The 14,161-nt window shown below is 40.0% G+C and overlaps 1 protein-coding gene across 1 annotated transcript in view; it reads left to right on the top strand.

The window, feature by feature from the left end:
• The window catches only part of LOC129732128 (kinesin-like protein KIF22), a 63,345-nt gene that overhangs the window by 33,748 nt on the left and 15,436 nt on the right, over positions 1 to 14,161 (top strand). The window contains exon 2 of the mRNA XM_055692676.1: positions 517 to 980. Coding sequence (XP_055548651.1) covers positions 517 to 980 — 464 coding nt within the window. The remainder of the gene's footprint in view (positions 1 to 516; positions 981 to 14,161) is intronic.

The following is a 14,161-nucleotide window of genomic DNA, read 5'->3' as shown; positions in this document are numbered from 1 at the left end:
TTGTAAATGTTTTTTTCAGTGTAAAAATTAAACTGTTTATGGCATCTTTGATGGTGGCCCATTTTTTGGAACAATCCTATACTAGATTTACATCAGCAAAACTTGAAAAGAATTAGCTAAAATGGATTAAAATGTATAACTTTACTGTTTAGATCAGGTATAAGACGTAATTTCGGCACAACATCGGCGCAGCAGTGAATGTGTTTGTTCCAACGGTTTGATTCACCGCCGGAAATGCCTTTGAAAATGCATTTACTAGTAGGCTAAAGATATGATCTTGGGGACGGGTTCCTGAGAAGTAAATCATTTTAACAGTAAATTTAATTTCTGTCATTTGCTAAGATTTCTGTCTCAATAAATTATTGTTCATACCATTGTGCGTATATCGAAACAGCTGCATGCGTAAATAAGTGAACATCTTTATCTATAAAACTTGCCGTTGCGGTTACAACTAATTCGAAAAACACGTGATCTTATCTGTCTGTTTACTATTTTCTCTTTCTCGGTTACCCTCAGGCTAAAGAGCGCACTCGCACACCGGGTAAAAGCTACGTTCCCGGGGCGCTGAAATCGAAGAATCTCAACCCGAAAACACCCAAATCGGCGGTGAAACGACCTCTGCCACCGGGTGGCGGTTCGTCAGTGAAGAAGGTACATAGCAACACCTTTTGCACTCCCAGCAAAATTCGTAAATTGGACTACGGAAAGCTGAACTCAACTGTTGCACCAATTCCGGCGGAGATCAAAGTGGTACCGGAACCAAAACTAGTGGCCCCACCTACCAAGGCTGCTTTGCAGGCGAAGAATGCCATGATGCCTCCACCACCGCCTATTTTTCCGCGGTTCAGTGACGTTACAGAAAAGGATTTCGAGTCCATTCCGGCCGATTCTCGGTCGTCGATATTCAGTCTGAATCTATCCAGCTCAACCTCGGTGGATCAACCGGTTGCGTCTTCCAGTGTGACTTCGCAGAGTAGCAGGTGAGTGGTGTTCTTCTATGTTGAATTTTAATGAATTTTATGCATCGATCGACTGAAAAAAACCTACGCTGCAGTAATTTATAATTTAAAGCCAGATGGAACAATGTTTCGTTATTATTTTCTAGGTAATACGTATTTTCAAAGAATCTATCTAGAACCCAATGTCTGGCAGTGATAAAAAAACAGTTGCAATTATATTTCATTTCTTTTTCTGCAACTATCTTAGTTTCGGGATCTAGAAGGTGTTGGCTCTACCGACTTTCCAAAGATCCTTTACAGCAGTGTTGGAATTATCAGCGACATATCATTTTCAAATGCGATACGTTTTCGCTTCTGAACTTTTTTTCGCTCGTTCACACGCTGATTTATCCCGATTGAACTTCGGGGTGCGAGAATATGAAACATCCTGAACTTGATTCGGCGCAACTCACCGATGCCACGATATGAAAAGAATCAGTTCGTTCTCTCTCTATCTCTTTACATCACATTCGCTCATGATTAGGCTGTCAAAAAAAATCGATGTTGAAAAAGTCAAGGTGCTCAGCCCTAAATTGTAAGATAATGTTATTTATAGCATTTTTGTAGAACATTTCGACAGGTCGTTTTTAGGTTGCCCTAACGTGATTTATAAAAAAATGACCTTTTCAAGCTACAAAACCACTCTTGCACTTTTTTCAAATCTGTTCGATTCCTAAATTTTTTCATATATTTTTTTTATTTTTGTGGGGTTGTTTTTGAATATTTTGCATGGTTTGGTTCAGCATCGCATTCAATTATTTGACTCACAGAGCCCACTGAACATCACAAATAAGTGAATTTTCCTTATAATTTTCAGATAAAACCCTTCAAAACACATATAAAATTTTTTTTTGATCACGAACTGAAATATTCACTGCAAAGCAAAATTTAAGACGAAAATTTACAAAGATCCTTGATATCTTATCGGGGGGCTGAGATATCGGCGTTTTACATGTGATGGAAAACTATGCATTTTGTCAAAATGCCACTAAAGCTAAATATCTCCATTGCACAGTGTTTTATTTTGCCGTTTGTGCGTATAATTTCCTAAATAGTGATTTAAATGTTGATTATAGCCATGAGGTATGTTCGGAGAAGTTTCATGATATTCAAAAATGCATCTTTTAATGTAGAAAGAAGGGTGATCAATCCACCAATAAGTGAGATAAAAAATTTACTTTTAATTTGAATAAGATAGACGCAAGGTGTCTTCGACAAAGTTTTAGGTTATCTTAAAACAAGAAACTTTACCGACGAAATCATGTTTCTATCTCTTACATATTACGAGCAACATTGAGTTTTCTATTAGAAGGCACGAAAAATCATAATTCATTTCGTTCTAACTTTTTTCGCAGATTTTTCCAAATTTTGAAACCTTCTACTAAGTTATCAGCCATCCAAAAATGCATTTGTTTTCTGAACATTGTTATTTTTTATCTCTCAAAATAAAACAGTTATTTAACATATTTGTTAAAATGCATAGTTTTCCATCACATAGAAAAATGCCAATATCTCAGCTCCCCGATAAGATATCAAGTATCTTTTTTCATGTAAATTTTTGTGTTTTGAAGGGTTTTATCTAAAAATAATCAGAAAAATTAATTTTTTGTGATGTTCAATGGGCTCTGGGAGTTAAAAAACAAGAATACAATGGTGAACCAAACTAGGCGAAATATTCAAAAGCAACCCCACAAAAATTAAAAAATGTACGAAAACATGTACGAACCGAACAGAATTGAAAAAAGTGCAAAAAAGTGGGTTTGTAGCTTAAAAAAGTCATTTTTTCATAAATTACATTTGGGCAACCTGAAAACAATTTTTTAGAAAGTCTAAATGTTCTACAAAAATGCTATAAATAACATTATCTTTCAATTTAGGGCTGAGCACCTTGACTTTTTCAACATCGATTTTTTTGGGACACCCTACTCATGATACACCCAGAGTAAATATCGTAGATGAAATATCATGAAATGATTCGTGATATGGTTTGACGAAAAATCCCGATCATTACCCGCTCTTCAACCAGATGACTGATTGTATACATTTCATTTACTTTACGACAAGTGCACTGCGTTGCGGATGACAACCCAAACAAAGAGGAAGATGAAGAAGAAAGAGAGGGAGAGGAGGGGAGTCAAGAATTCAAGGATATAAATTACCTAATCAATAGTGTCAATTTTGTATATAGGTTATGAGTAATAAGAGTTGGAAAGTCATTCCTTTTCGCTGGGATAGGGTTTATTACATATCAAACAAATGATAAGGATAAGTGTTTTTTCTCATTCCGCGTCGAACACTCGACAGAAACGGACGTGCAAAGTGGTCGTTCTATTACAATCCGGTCCGTGTGTACGAATAGCCAAACAAAAGAGTGTATTATTCGCGCTAAATGCCAACTAGATTGTGAGTTGTGTCGCTACGTTCTGTACCCGGCTCGCAACTTTGGCTGTATTGGTGCAAAATACCAGCTGCAGTTTTGATCTGCACAGTGAATAGATCTTTCTAATTCAAGGCCATCAGTTGACAGTCGAGTGTGCTGAGTGATCTCACACCCGGCTCACTGCTGCTGGCTGTATTGGTGCTGCTGTACTGGTGCTGCTGGCTGCTTTGGGTGCAGCTTCGAACGATCGGACAACCACTGCTGGAAGGAAGAAGTAAATAGGTACGTGTTCTTATCGGCGCTAGTGCGCTACATTTAGCGCGATGGATATAGATCCCTCGCCTCCCGTGCCACCATCCCCGAACCCCCCTGACCCTGACCCTTCTGTTACCCCCTCCCCTGTTCATTCTCCAGTCCCCCCTCGCCACAGGCTTTACCCGGACGGATCTCAACAGGGCAGCTATACTGTTTATTTTCGTCCAAAGGCAGGAGTGAATTCAAAGCGATTAAACATACTGCAAATTTCTAAAGACCTGACGAAGGGGTACAAGGCCGTGACTGAAATTTCCAAGGTCCGACCTAACTAGCTCCGTGTCGTGGTCAGTGATCTGGCACAGGCCAATGCTATCGCTTGCTCTGAGCTCTTCACACGCGAGTATCGCGTTTACATACCCGCACGAGACGTGGAGATCGACGGTGTCATAACCGATTCGAGTCTGTCTGTCGAGTGTATCCTAAAAAGCGCAACCGGTTGCTTCAAAATTACCGAAACACAGGCGAAGATTTTGGATTGTAAGCAATTGCGGTCCATGTCTCTCGTCGGCTGTAAAAAAGTTTACACTCCGTCAGACTCGTTTCGCGTTACGTTTGCCGGATCTGCACTCCCTAGCCACGTCTCGATCGACCGGGTTCGTCTGCCTGTGCGATTGTATGTACCCCGTGTTATGAATTGCACCAATTGCAAGCAGTTAGGCCACACAGCCGCCTACTGCTGCAATAAGGCACGATGTAGCAAGTGTGGGGAGACTCATGCGGAAGATTCTTGCAGTGGTAATGCTGAAAAATGTATTCACTGTGGGGAAAACCAGCATGAGCACATGCCCGGTGTACATGCAGCGCAGAGATAAAATCAAGCGGTCACTTAAGGAGCGTTCAAAGCGTTCTTATGCTGAGATGCTGAAGAAGACCGTGACCACTTCTACCATAACATCGAACCCCTTTGATCTGTTGTCCTCTGATGAAACCGATTCTGACGATACATCAGCGGGAACATCTTATGCCAATCCTGGGGAGTCTAGGAAGAGGAAAAATGTTTCTTCTCCTAAACTTCCCCGTAAAGGTCCTAAGATTTCCCAAAGTGTAATGAAAAGTACGAACAAACCAAACAGTGCTGCGGAAAAACCGAAGCAAACTCCTCCTGGGCTTGCAAATTTAAAGTCCCAGAAGGAGTTCCCAGCACTGCCAGGAACATCTAAAACCCCAGTTGTTCCTTTTGCACATCCAGTTGATGAAACAAACTCTGGATTAGTGAAATTTTCTGACATTGTGGACTGGATTTTTGAAAATTTCAATGTACCCGATCCAATTAAAATTTTTCTTACAGCATTCCTCCCAACAGTTAGATCATTTTTGAAGCAGTTGACTGCCCAATGGCCCCTCCTTGCAGCGATTGTATCCTTCGATGCCTAATTCAACCGCGTATATGAAGGATTCTATCTCTGTCTTACAGTGGAATTGTAGAAGTATTTTACCAAAAATTGATTCGTTTAAAGTTTTGATAAATAAAAACAAATGCGATGCATTTTCCCTTTGTGAAACTTGGCTTACTTCAAATATTGATCTCAACTTCCATGATTTTAATATTATTCGCCTTGATCGAGACACCCCATATAGAGGAGTACTTTTAGGGATTAAAAAGTGCTATTCTTTCTATCGTATCAACCTCCCCTCGATTCCAGGCATCGAAGTTGTCGCATGTCAAATGACAATACAAGGTAAAGAGCTTTGTATTGCCTCAATATATATTCCTCCCAGAGCACAGGTTGGGCAACGGCTGCTCTTTGATTTAATAGAACTTCTTCCCTCGCCACGTTTGATTTTGGGAGACCTCAACTCTCATGGTGTGGCTTGGGGTTCCCCTTACAATGATAACCGCTCCTCTTTAATCTATAACCTTTGCGATGACTTCGACATGACTATTTTAAACAACGGTGAAATGACACATATCCCGAAACCTCCAGCGCGCCCAAGCGCTCTGGATCTATCCTTATGTTCGACGTCGCTACGGTTGGATTGCACATGGAAGGTTATCCTCGATCCTCACGGTAGCGACCATCTGCCTATTCTTATTTCAACTACAAACGGGTCAACTCGCATGCGACCAATTGACATTCCGTATGACCTCACACGGAATGTCGATTGGAAGTTATACGAGGAAATGATTTCAAAAGCGGTCGAGTCGATTCAACATCATCCACCACTTGAAGAATACAACCTCCTCGCGGGCTTGATTCTCGACGCCGCGTTGCAAGCCCAAACGAAAAAATATCCCGGCGTAACGATCAAAGAACGGCCTCCCACTCCGTGGTGGGACCAAGAGTGCTCCGATGTCTACACGCAAAGATCCGACGCGTTTTTGGCCTTCCAGAAGGGAGGTAAACCCGACGACTATATACGGTATTCGGAGCTTAATACCAAGCTTAAAAGCCTGGCTAAAGCAAAGAAACGCGGATATTGGCGTCGGTTCGTGAACGAGACGTCGAGGGAGACATCGATGAGCACTCCTTGGAACACAGCCCGAAGAATGCGGAATCGCGTAACGGTCAACGAAAGCGAGGAGTCTTCAAGTCGGTGGATATTTGATTTTGCCAGGAAAGTATGTCCGGACTCTGTTCCTGCGCAAAACTTTGTTCGCGATACGTCTCCGGGTCACGACGCGATAGAATCACCTTTTACGATGGCAGAATTTTCAGTTGCCCTCCTGTCCTGTAACAATAACGCGCCTGGGTTAGATAGAATCAAATTCAACTTGTTGAAGAATCTACCCGGCAATGCCAAGAGGCGCTTGTTGAACTTGTTCAATAAGTTCCTGGAGCAAAACATTGTACCGCAAGATTGGAGGCAAGTGAAGGTGATCGCCATCCAAAAACCAGGGAAACCAGCTTCTGATCACAACTCTTATAGGCCGATTGCAATGCTATTCTGTATCCGGAAATTGATGGAAAAAATGATACTCCGTCGTTTAGACCATTGGGTCGAATCAAATGGTCTACTATCAGATACTCAATTTGGCTTCCGCCGCGCTAAAGGGACGAATGATTGTCTTGCGTTGCTTTCAACAGATATTCAGCTGGCGTATGCTCGCAAAGAACAAATGGCGTCTGCGTTTTTGGACATTAAGGGGGCTTTTGATTCCGTATCTATTGACATTCTTTCGGGTAAACTTCACCGACAAGGATTTTCTCCAATTTTGAACAATTTTTTGCACAATTTGTTGTCCGAAAAGCACATGCATTTTACGCACGGCGATTTGGCAACTTTTCGCATTAGCTACATGGGTCTTCCCCAGGGCTCATGTTTAAGCCCTCTTCTTTACAACTTTTATGTAAATGACATCGACGAATGTCTGGCAAATTCATGCACGATAAGACAACTTGCAGACGACAGTGTAATCTCTGTTACAGGAGCCAAAGCTGCCGATTTGCAAGGACCATTGCAAGATACCTTGGACAATTTGTCTGCTTGGGCTTTACAGCTAGGTATCGAATTCTCTCTGGAGAAGACTGAGATAGTAGTTTTTTCTAGGAAGCATGAACCTGCTCAGCTTCAAACACAATTAATGGGTAAAACGATTTCTCAGGTTTTGGTACACAAATAACTTGGTGTCTGGTTCGACTCTAAAGGCACCTGGGGTTGTCACGTGAGGTATCTGATGAAAAAATGTCAACAAAGAGTGAATTTTCTTCGTACAATAACCGGACAATGGTGGGGAGCCCACCCAGGAGACCTTATAAGGCTTTACCAAACAACGATACTGTCTGTTATTGAGTACGGGTGTTTCTGCTTCCGCTCCGCAGCAAACACACATTTGATCAAACTGGAGCGAATACAATATCGTTGTTTCCGTATCGCCTTGGGTTGCATGCAATCGACCCATACGATGAGTTTGGAGATCTTAGCTGGAGTACTACCATTGAAAAACCGCTTCTGGAGCCTGTCTTCTCGTATTCTAATCAAATGTGAGGTCTTGAACCGTCCCGTGATTGAAAATTTTGAAAGGTTAATCGAACTTAATTCTCAAACCCGTTTTATGACATTGTATTTCAATCACATGTCCCAAAATATTAACCCTTTTTCGAATATTCCAAATCGTGTCGACTTATCAAATACTTCTGATTCTACTGTGTTTTTCGATACATCCATGATAGAAGAAACTCGTGGAATCCCGGATCATTTACGCGTGCAGCAGATCCCTGAAATTTTTTCCAATAAATATCGAAACATCAACTGCGACAATATGTACTACACTGACGGATCACTTCTTGATGGGTCCACTGGCTTCGGTATCTTCAATAACAATTTAACCGTCTCCCATAAGCTCGATAATCCTGCTTCTGTTTACGTCGCAGAATTAGCTGCAATTCAGTACACCCTAGGGATTATCGAAAAAATGCCCACGGACCATTATTTCATCTTTACGGACAGTCTCAGTTCCATTGAGGCTCTCCGATCGATGAAAGATGTTAAGCACTCTCCGTATTTCCTGGGGAAAATACGGGAACATCTGAGTGCTTTATCCGAAAAATCTACTCAGATTACCTTAGCGTGGGTCCTTTCTCACTGCTCGATACCGGGTAATGAGAAAGCGGACTCTTTGGCTAAGGTGGGCGCAACAAACGGTGATATTTATGAAAGACCAATTGCCTTTAATGAATTTTTCGCATTTGTACGTCGGAATACGATCATCAGTTGGCAAAATTCTTGGACCAAGGGGGAACTGGGAAGGTGGTTACATTCCATAATCCCCAAGGTGTCGACGAACCCGTGGTTCAAGGGGTTGGATGTAGGTCGGGATTTCATTTGCGTGATGTCCCGGCTTATGTCCAATCACTATAGATTTGACGCGCATCTCCGTCGTGTTGGGCTCGGGGAGAGTGGTATCTGTGCCTGTGGTGAAGGTTATCACGACATAGAGCACGTTGTTTGGTCATGCCCTGTACACCGTGACGCCAGGTCTAGATTAATAGCTTCCCTGCAGGCCGAAGGTAGGCAGCCGGCTGTTCCTGTTCGTGATGTCTTGGCGAGCCGTGACCTATCCTACATGTCCCTTATATACGTTTTCCTGAAATCCATCCACGCCCCAGTTTAGTCCTATCCCCTTCCGCCTACATCCAACCAAACGACAAGAACACGTTAAGACCCCGGACCCGGAAACAGCAATCAGACCCGCACGATACTCTCAAGGCCCGATGGAAACAACCCAATATGCCAGTCCGTAATATCTTGGCCCAGCAGCGGAACAAATTTAATATGCTGCTTACCTATGACAATGAAAATCATCAAACAGCAAACCTGTGCTTTTGATGCAAAATATTCTAGCTTTAAGTTAGATTTAGTTTCAGCTCGTAGTCGGCAGCGAGGATAAAAAATTTGCTTTTAGTTATTAAGATACTTTAGAAAGTAAGCTACCAGATATAATTGGCGCCGTTAAACATTGAATTGTATTTGTGCCGTGTCAAATAAACTATAGATGAAGAAAAAAAAAGTGTTTTTGCTAGACGCCTGGGTTCGAATCCCACCGGCGACATAGGTGTCGATGGTTGTGGGGTGGCGTGATCCACTCACAACCAACCAATCTGGTCTAGATTCAATTCTAGCCGATATCGGGAGATTTTCTGAGGCGAAAAATCTCTGGGATCACGCCTTCCATCGCATGAGGAAGTAAAGCCGTTGGCGCCGGTCCGTTAATTAACGGGTCGTGAGTTAGGGTCCTGGGTGGAATCGCCTCCCGGGCGTCGGTGATTGGCACAACAACACTGGCGGAACCAGACCGACGGAAAATAAGCGAGAATAAAAAATAAGTGTTTTTGCTAGTAAAGTAAGCATATGCTATAACAACAGCAGCTGAAAAAGGTTAATGAAAAAAGACCATATTTGAGTTTTATCAGGTCAAATTCAAATAGTAAATCAGTGCCAGTTTACTGCCTCGTGCAAAAAAAAAAGAAATAAATAAAACTACATAAACAAATTTTGAAGAATAAAAAAAACCTAAATTAATCCACCTAGCGACGACCCAGCCTTTCTCATTCAAACTTTTATTTGAAAAAATAGATTCACATGAACGCTTCAATGCAATAAATGTGTATTCACTCTTTAGGTTCTAAAATATTGATGTTGTAATCTATACATATAAAAATGCAGGCCGTTCTGTCTGTCTGTTTGATCCAAATAGGCTCGAAAACTACCGAACCGATCGACGTGAAAATTTGTATGTAGGGGTTTTTGGTCCCGATAAAGGTTCCTATGATAGTTTGAGACCCCTCCCTCTTCTGGAAAGGAGGGGTCCAATACAAATGAAACAGGAGGGGTCCAATACAAACGACTCCGTCCACATAAGCACTGAGGAAGACTGTACGTCACAGTCGAAATATATATTTGCGGACTGAATTTCAATATTTATTTCCAAAAAAAAATTTAGTAGAGTATAACGAAAACCGATAACTATTTCTTTGATTGATCTCAATCACTCTGCTAAGACGCTCGTTATAGATTTTCTAGACTTTCGTTGTTTTATTGACAATTTAATACATAACGGTGGCTTAAGTTCAATTATAATCAAATGAAATGGGAACGTATAGGGCAGCCAAACTTTGAAACCACGTGTTCAATCATAATTCATCAGTTAACCCTTAACTAGCCTGCTCATCTGATAACAATATTGATCAAATCGGTTGTGTAGTTTCTGAGATAATGAAGTTTCGTGATTTTTTCATTTTGGTACTTTACAGACGAAGTTACAGTCCGATTACAGTAAAATTCAATAGGGTGTTACGAGGCAGCTAGACTTATTAGTTGACACTAATTTTGTGGAAATCGGTTCAGCCATCTCTGAGAAAAGTGAGTGAGTTCAAGTAGTCTTCGAAATATGTTCCTTTTCAAAGCTGGATTTCACATTTTTAAACATAACAGACAAAGTAATAGTCTGATTGCAAAACAAATCAATAGGGTCTTATGGGACAACTAGACCTTCCATTTGACACTGATTTGATGAAAATCGGTTCAGCCATCTCTGAGAAACATGAGTGAGATTAAGTAGTCTTTAAAACACGTTTCTTGTCATAACTTTTGAACCACGAGTTCAATCTTTATGAAATTCAAAAGTTAAGGGTAATTTAGGTAGCCCGTTCATTTGAAATCAATTTTTTTCAAATCGGTTGTGTAGTTTTCGAGATAATGATGTTTCATGATTTTTACATTTTGATACATAACCTCTAAACTAAAAATCCGATTACAATGAAATTTAATAGGGTCTTATAGGACAACGAGACCTTTCATTTGCAATTAATTTCATGAAAATCGGTCCAGCCATCTCTGAGAAAAGTGAGTGAGAATAAAAATCTGCACATACACACACACACACACATACAGAAAATGCTCAGCTCGTCGAGCTGAGTCGAGTGATATACGCCATTCGGCCCTTTGGAGCACTTTCATACTTTCGGTTTTGCAAGTGATTGCTATACCTTTCTAGGAGAAAGGCAAAACTACGTGTAAAGTTACATTAAAAGGAATAAATAAACACTGATCAATTTTTTTTTATGTTTGACTGCATTTCCATAAAAAATAACTACACGACATAATTAATTTGTTGTATAAGAAATGTGTTTTTTGACTTTCCTTATAAATTTATTTAAACGATCTTGTATATAAATATGAGATTCCTTAACGCAGTTACTCTTATCGAATTATTCCTTTCGTTTCTGGGGTGCATCCGTGCTTCATTCAACATGGGTTTTTTAAACCGGAATGTTACCCTGAAGCCAGAATCCGACCTTAAACACCATTCTAAGTCCAGTTGACTGATTTTGGCTGCCTGAATACATCCTAAAATGGTCAACTAACTACGTCTAATCTGGGTATTTCGATGGCGATATTCTGTTTCAGAACAACAGTCCAAATGGATCCAATATCATCAAATACGGGTATTTGTGGAACAGTATGATACCCAGAGACCAAAACTCATCTTTAGACACCATTTTAAATTTTTAGATAGTAGCTTCCGGTTTCTGGAAACCGCATAAAAAGGACAAACATTACCCAATGTAAGTTTTTCAGCAACCGGGATAATGCTCAGAGGGCGGAAGTCAACTGCATACTTCATTTGGAAACCCGATTTTTCGACTTCCGGTTTCTGGAAAACATTCTTACATTGCCAAATACAATCCAATAAAGGTATAATATTGATGTTGTCTGAATTAATGTTTGAAGTATAAAATATAAAATTTTACGTAATATTTGTGCTAGAGAAATAGCGAAATAAGTAGTTTTATTTTTATTTGGCTATTTCTAAGTTGTGTAATTTTTGAGACAATAGACTTTCGTTGTTTCTTCAATTTGATACATAGCGGTTGAAAGAAAAGTCCGATTATAATCAAATTTAATGGCAACCTATAGGGCAGCCAAACCTTTCATTTGAAATTCATTGTTGAAATTAGTCCAGCCATCTTTGGGGAAACGAGTGAATTTGAAAAGTCATCGGAACACGTTTCTTTACACAACTTTTGAAGCAAGTGTGCAATCATTATAAAATTCATCAGTTAACCCTCAACTAGCCCATTCATTTGATATCAACATTGTTCAAATCGGTTATGTCGTTTCTGAGATAATAAAGTTTAGTTATTTTCATATTTTGATACATCACAGACGAATTTACAGTCCGATTACAATGAAATTCAATAGGGTGCTATAAGCTAGACCTTTCATTTGACACTAATTGCGCCGTATTACTAAAAATCTTCTCTCCGCACCTTGGGAAGAAATTTGAAGTGGATATAACGTTTTGATTATATCTTCTAACACTTTGGAATAATATTCGAATTATTATTGTTAGTGTAATCAAAAGTATGATTGTTATATACCGTTATGTTCCTCTAATGTCCTTTACCCAATGATGTGTGGCTCTTTACTGTAGGACCACTTCCAGAGAATCAACAGACGTTAAAAAAGTGACAATCAGTGTTGAGACGGTTTGCCTTTCTATTTCTTAGTGATTAGTGTTCGGAATTTGATATCAAATTGTCATATACAAAGCATGTTTGAATCTATTAAATAGCACAATTGCAGGGGCGACTCGTCCATAGGTGCAACCTGTGCATTGCACACGGGGACGCCAGGCAAGAAATATATTTCAGACGCAAATTTATATTAATACTTTATTGGTTTTTAGTTTCACTTTCAAATAGTAACGACTAGAATGACTTGCGTGATTGTGGACGTGATTGTGATTACTTCCTCAAATTGCGATTTTCGAAATTTGTAGTTGAACAGGCAGGCAGATTCAAAAGCCACGAGTCGCCCCTGCACAATTGCAAAAAGAAAAAAATAACCAACATACTAAACATTCAAGATCGATGCGAAAATTCATTTGTCGTTGATCTTTTAGTGCAAGAAGTTACATCAAAGCTTATTTGTTCGAAACTTAATGCAGTACGGCATATTGAATACAACCATTCTGTGGAAAATTCTGGGGAGCTACAAAATTTCTCGTGTGAGATGGGAGCGCCTTCTTTGCGACATTCGAAAGCCCTTGTATCCGAAAGCGAAATAAAACAATTTTTGGCGATTGATTAAATTTTATTAGAATGAGTAATACAGCAATGGAATAAAAACATTTTGTTTTGCTTTGCTGAAAGAGGTTGGCGTTGACGCTGTGGTTAAGATTTGCAAGCCATTAGTTCGGAGAGTCTCGTTCGAAATGATTTTTTTAGTGGTATTTGTTTTTTTTTGTTACGACACTATACTACACAATAAAAAAAAATAAGCGTTAACCACTTTCGATATTTTTTCCAATAAAAAGTTTGGAAGAATAGCCCATTAAATTTTTCTTAGTTGCGCCCATATGAAAATTACATGACTGTAGAGTATCTCTCCTACAAAATAAAGCAAATAATATCAGCAAGAGAATAACTCTACTGATAGTTAATGATACTTTTCCTTACTGATAACTGTCAGTAGTTACTGGTGGTATTCCCATCTCAATCATAGTGCATTCTCCATTTCGCTCGCGTCCGTTAGCAACGTGCCTTCAGTGTTCAGTCGCTGCTGTTCATGCGACATGCAAATAGTCGCAAGATAGTACTGTTGGTGCATCTCGAGTGCCAACTTTTACTAACCGGGACTTCACCCTAAACGAGTCGAACTGAGCAGCTAAGTAAAATCGTGTTTAATGCTCTTATATTCTAGAACTATCCTTCTCGCGATGTTACGTAAGAATGTTGACCGGGATGTGATTATGGCATGCATTGAAATTTTTTTTACTCGATAATTTTCGATTTGTCGGTAGGTTTTTCAGCCTTGTAATATCCACCAGATCGTCCTCCTTGATGCGTAGCTTTTCGAATTGGGTGCTGATGTTCTTCTGGAAGTTGTTCCACTTCAGATAGAATAATTCATTGTTATTAGCGAATAACTTGCTCACCAGGCCGGTTGACGTATTTCTTCTCCAGTTATTTCACAAAAATGGTGCTTCAATACGTCTTGATGCTTCTACTTCCGATTCTTGTGA

Source organism: Wyeomyia smithii, chromosome 1 (genome assembly GCF_029784165.1).
Source record: "Wyeomyia smithii strain HCP4-BCI-WySm-NY-G18 chromosome 1, ASM2978416v1, whole genome shotgun sequence".
Lineage (NCBI taxonomy): Eukaryota > Metazoa > Arthropoda > Insecta > Diptera > Culicidae > Wyeomyia > Wyeomyia smithii.
This window is presented reverse-complemented; position numbering and strand designations above follow the sequence as displayed.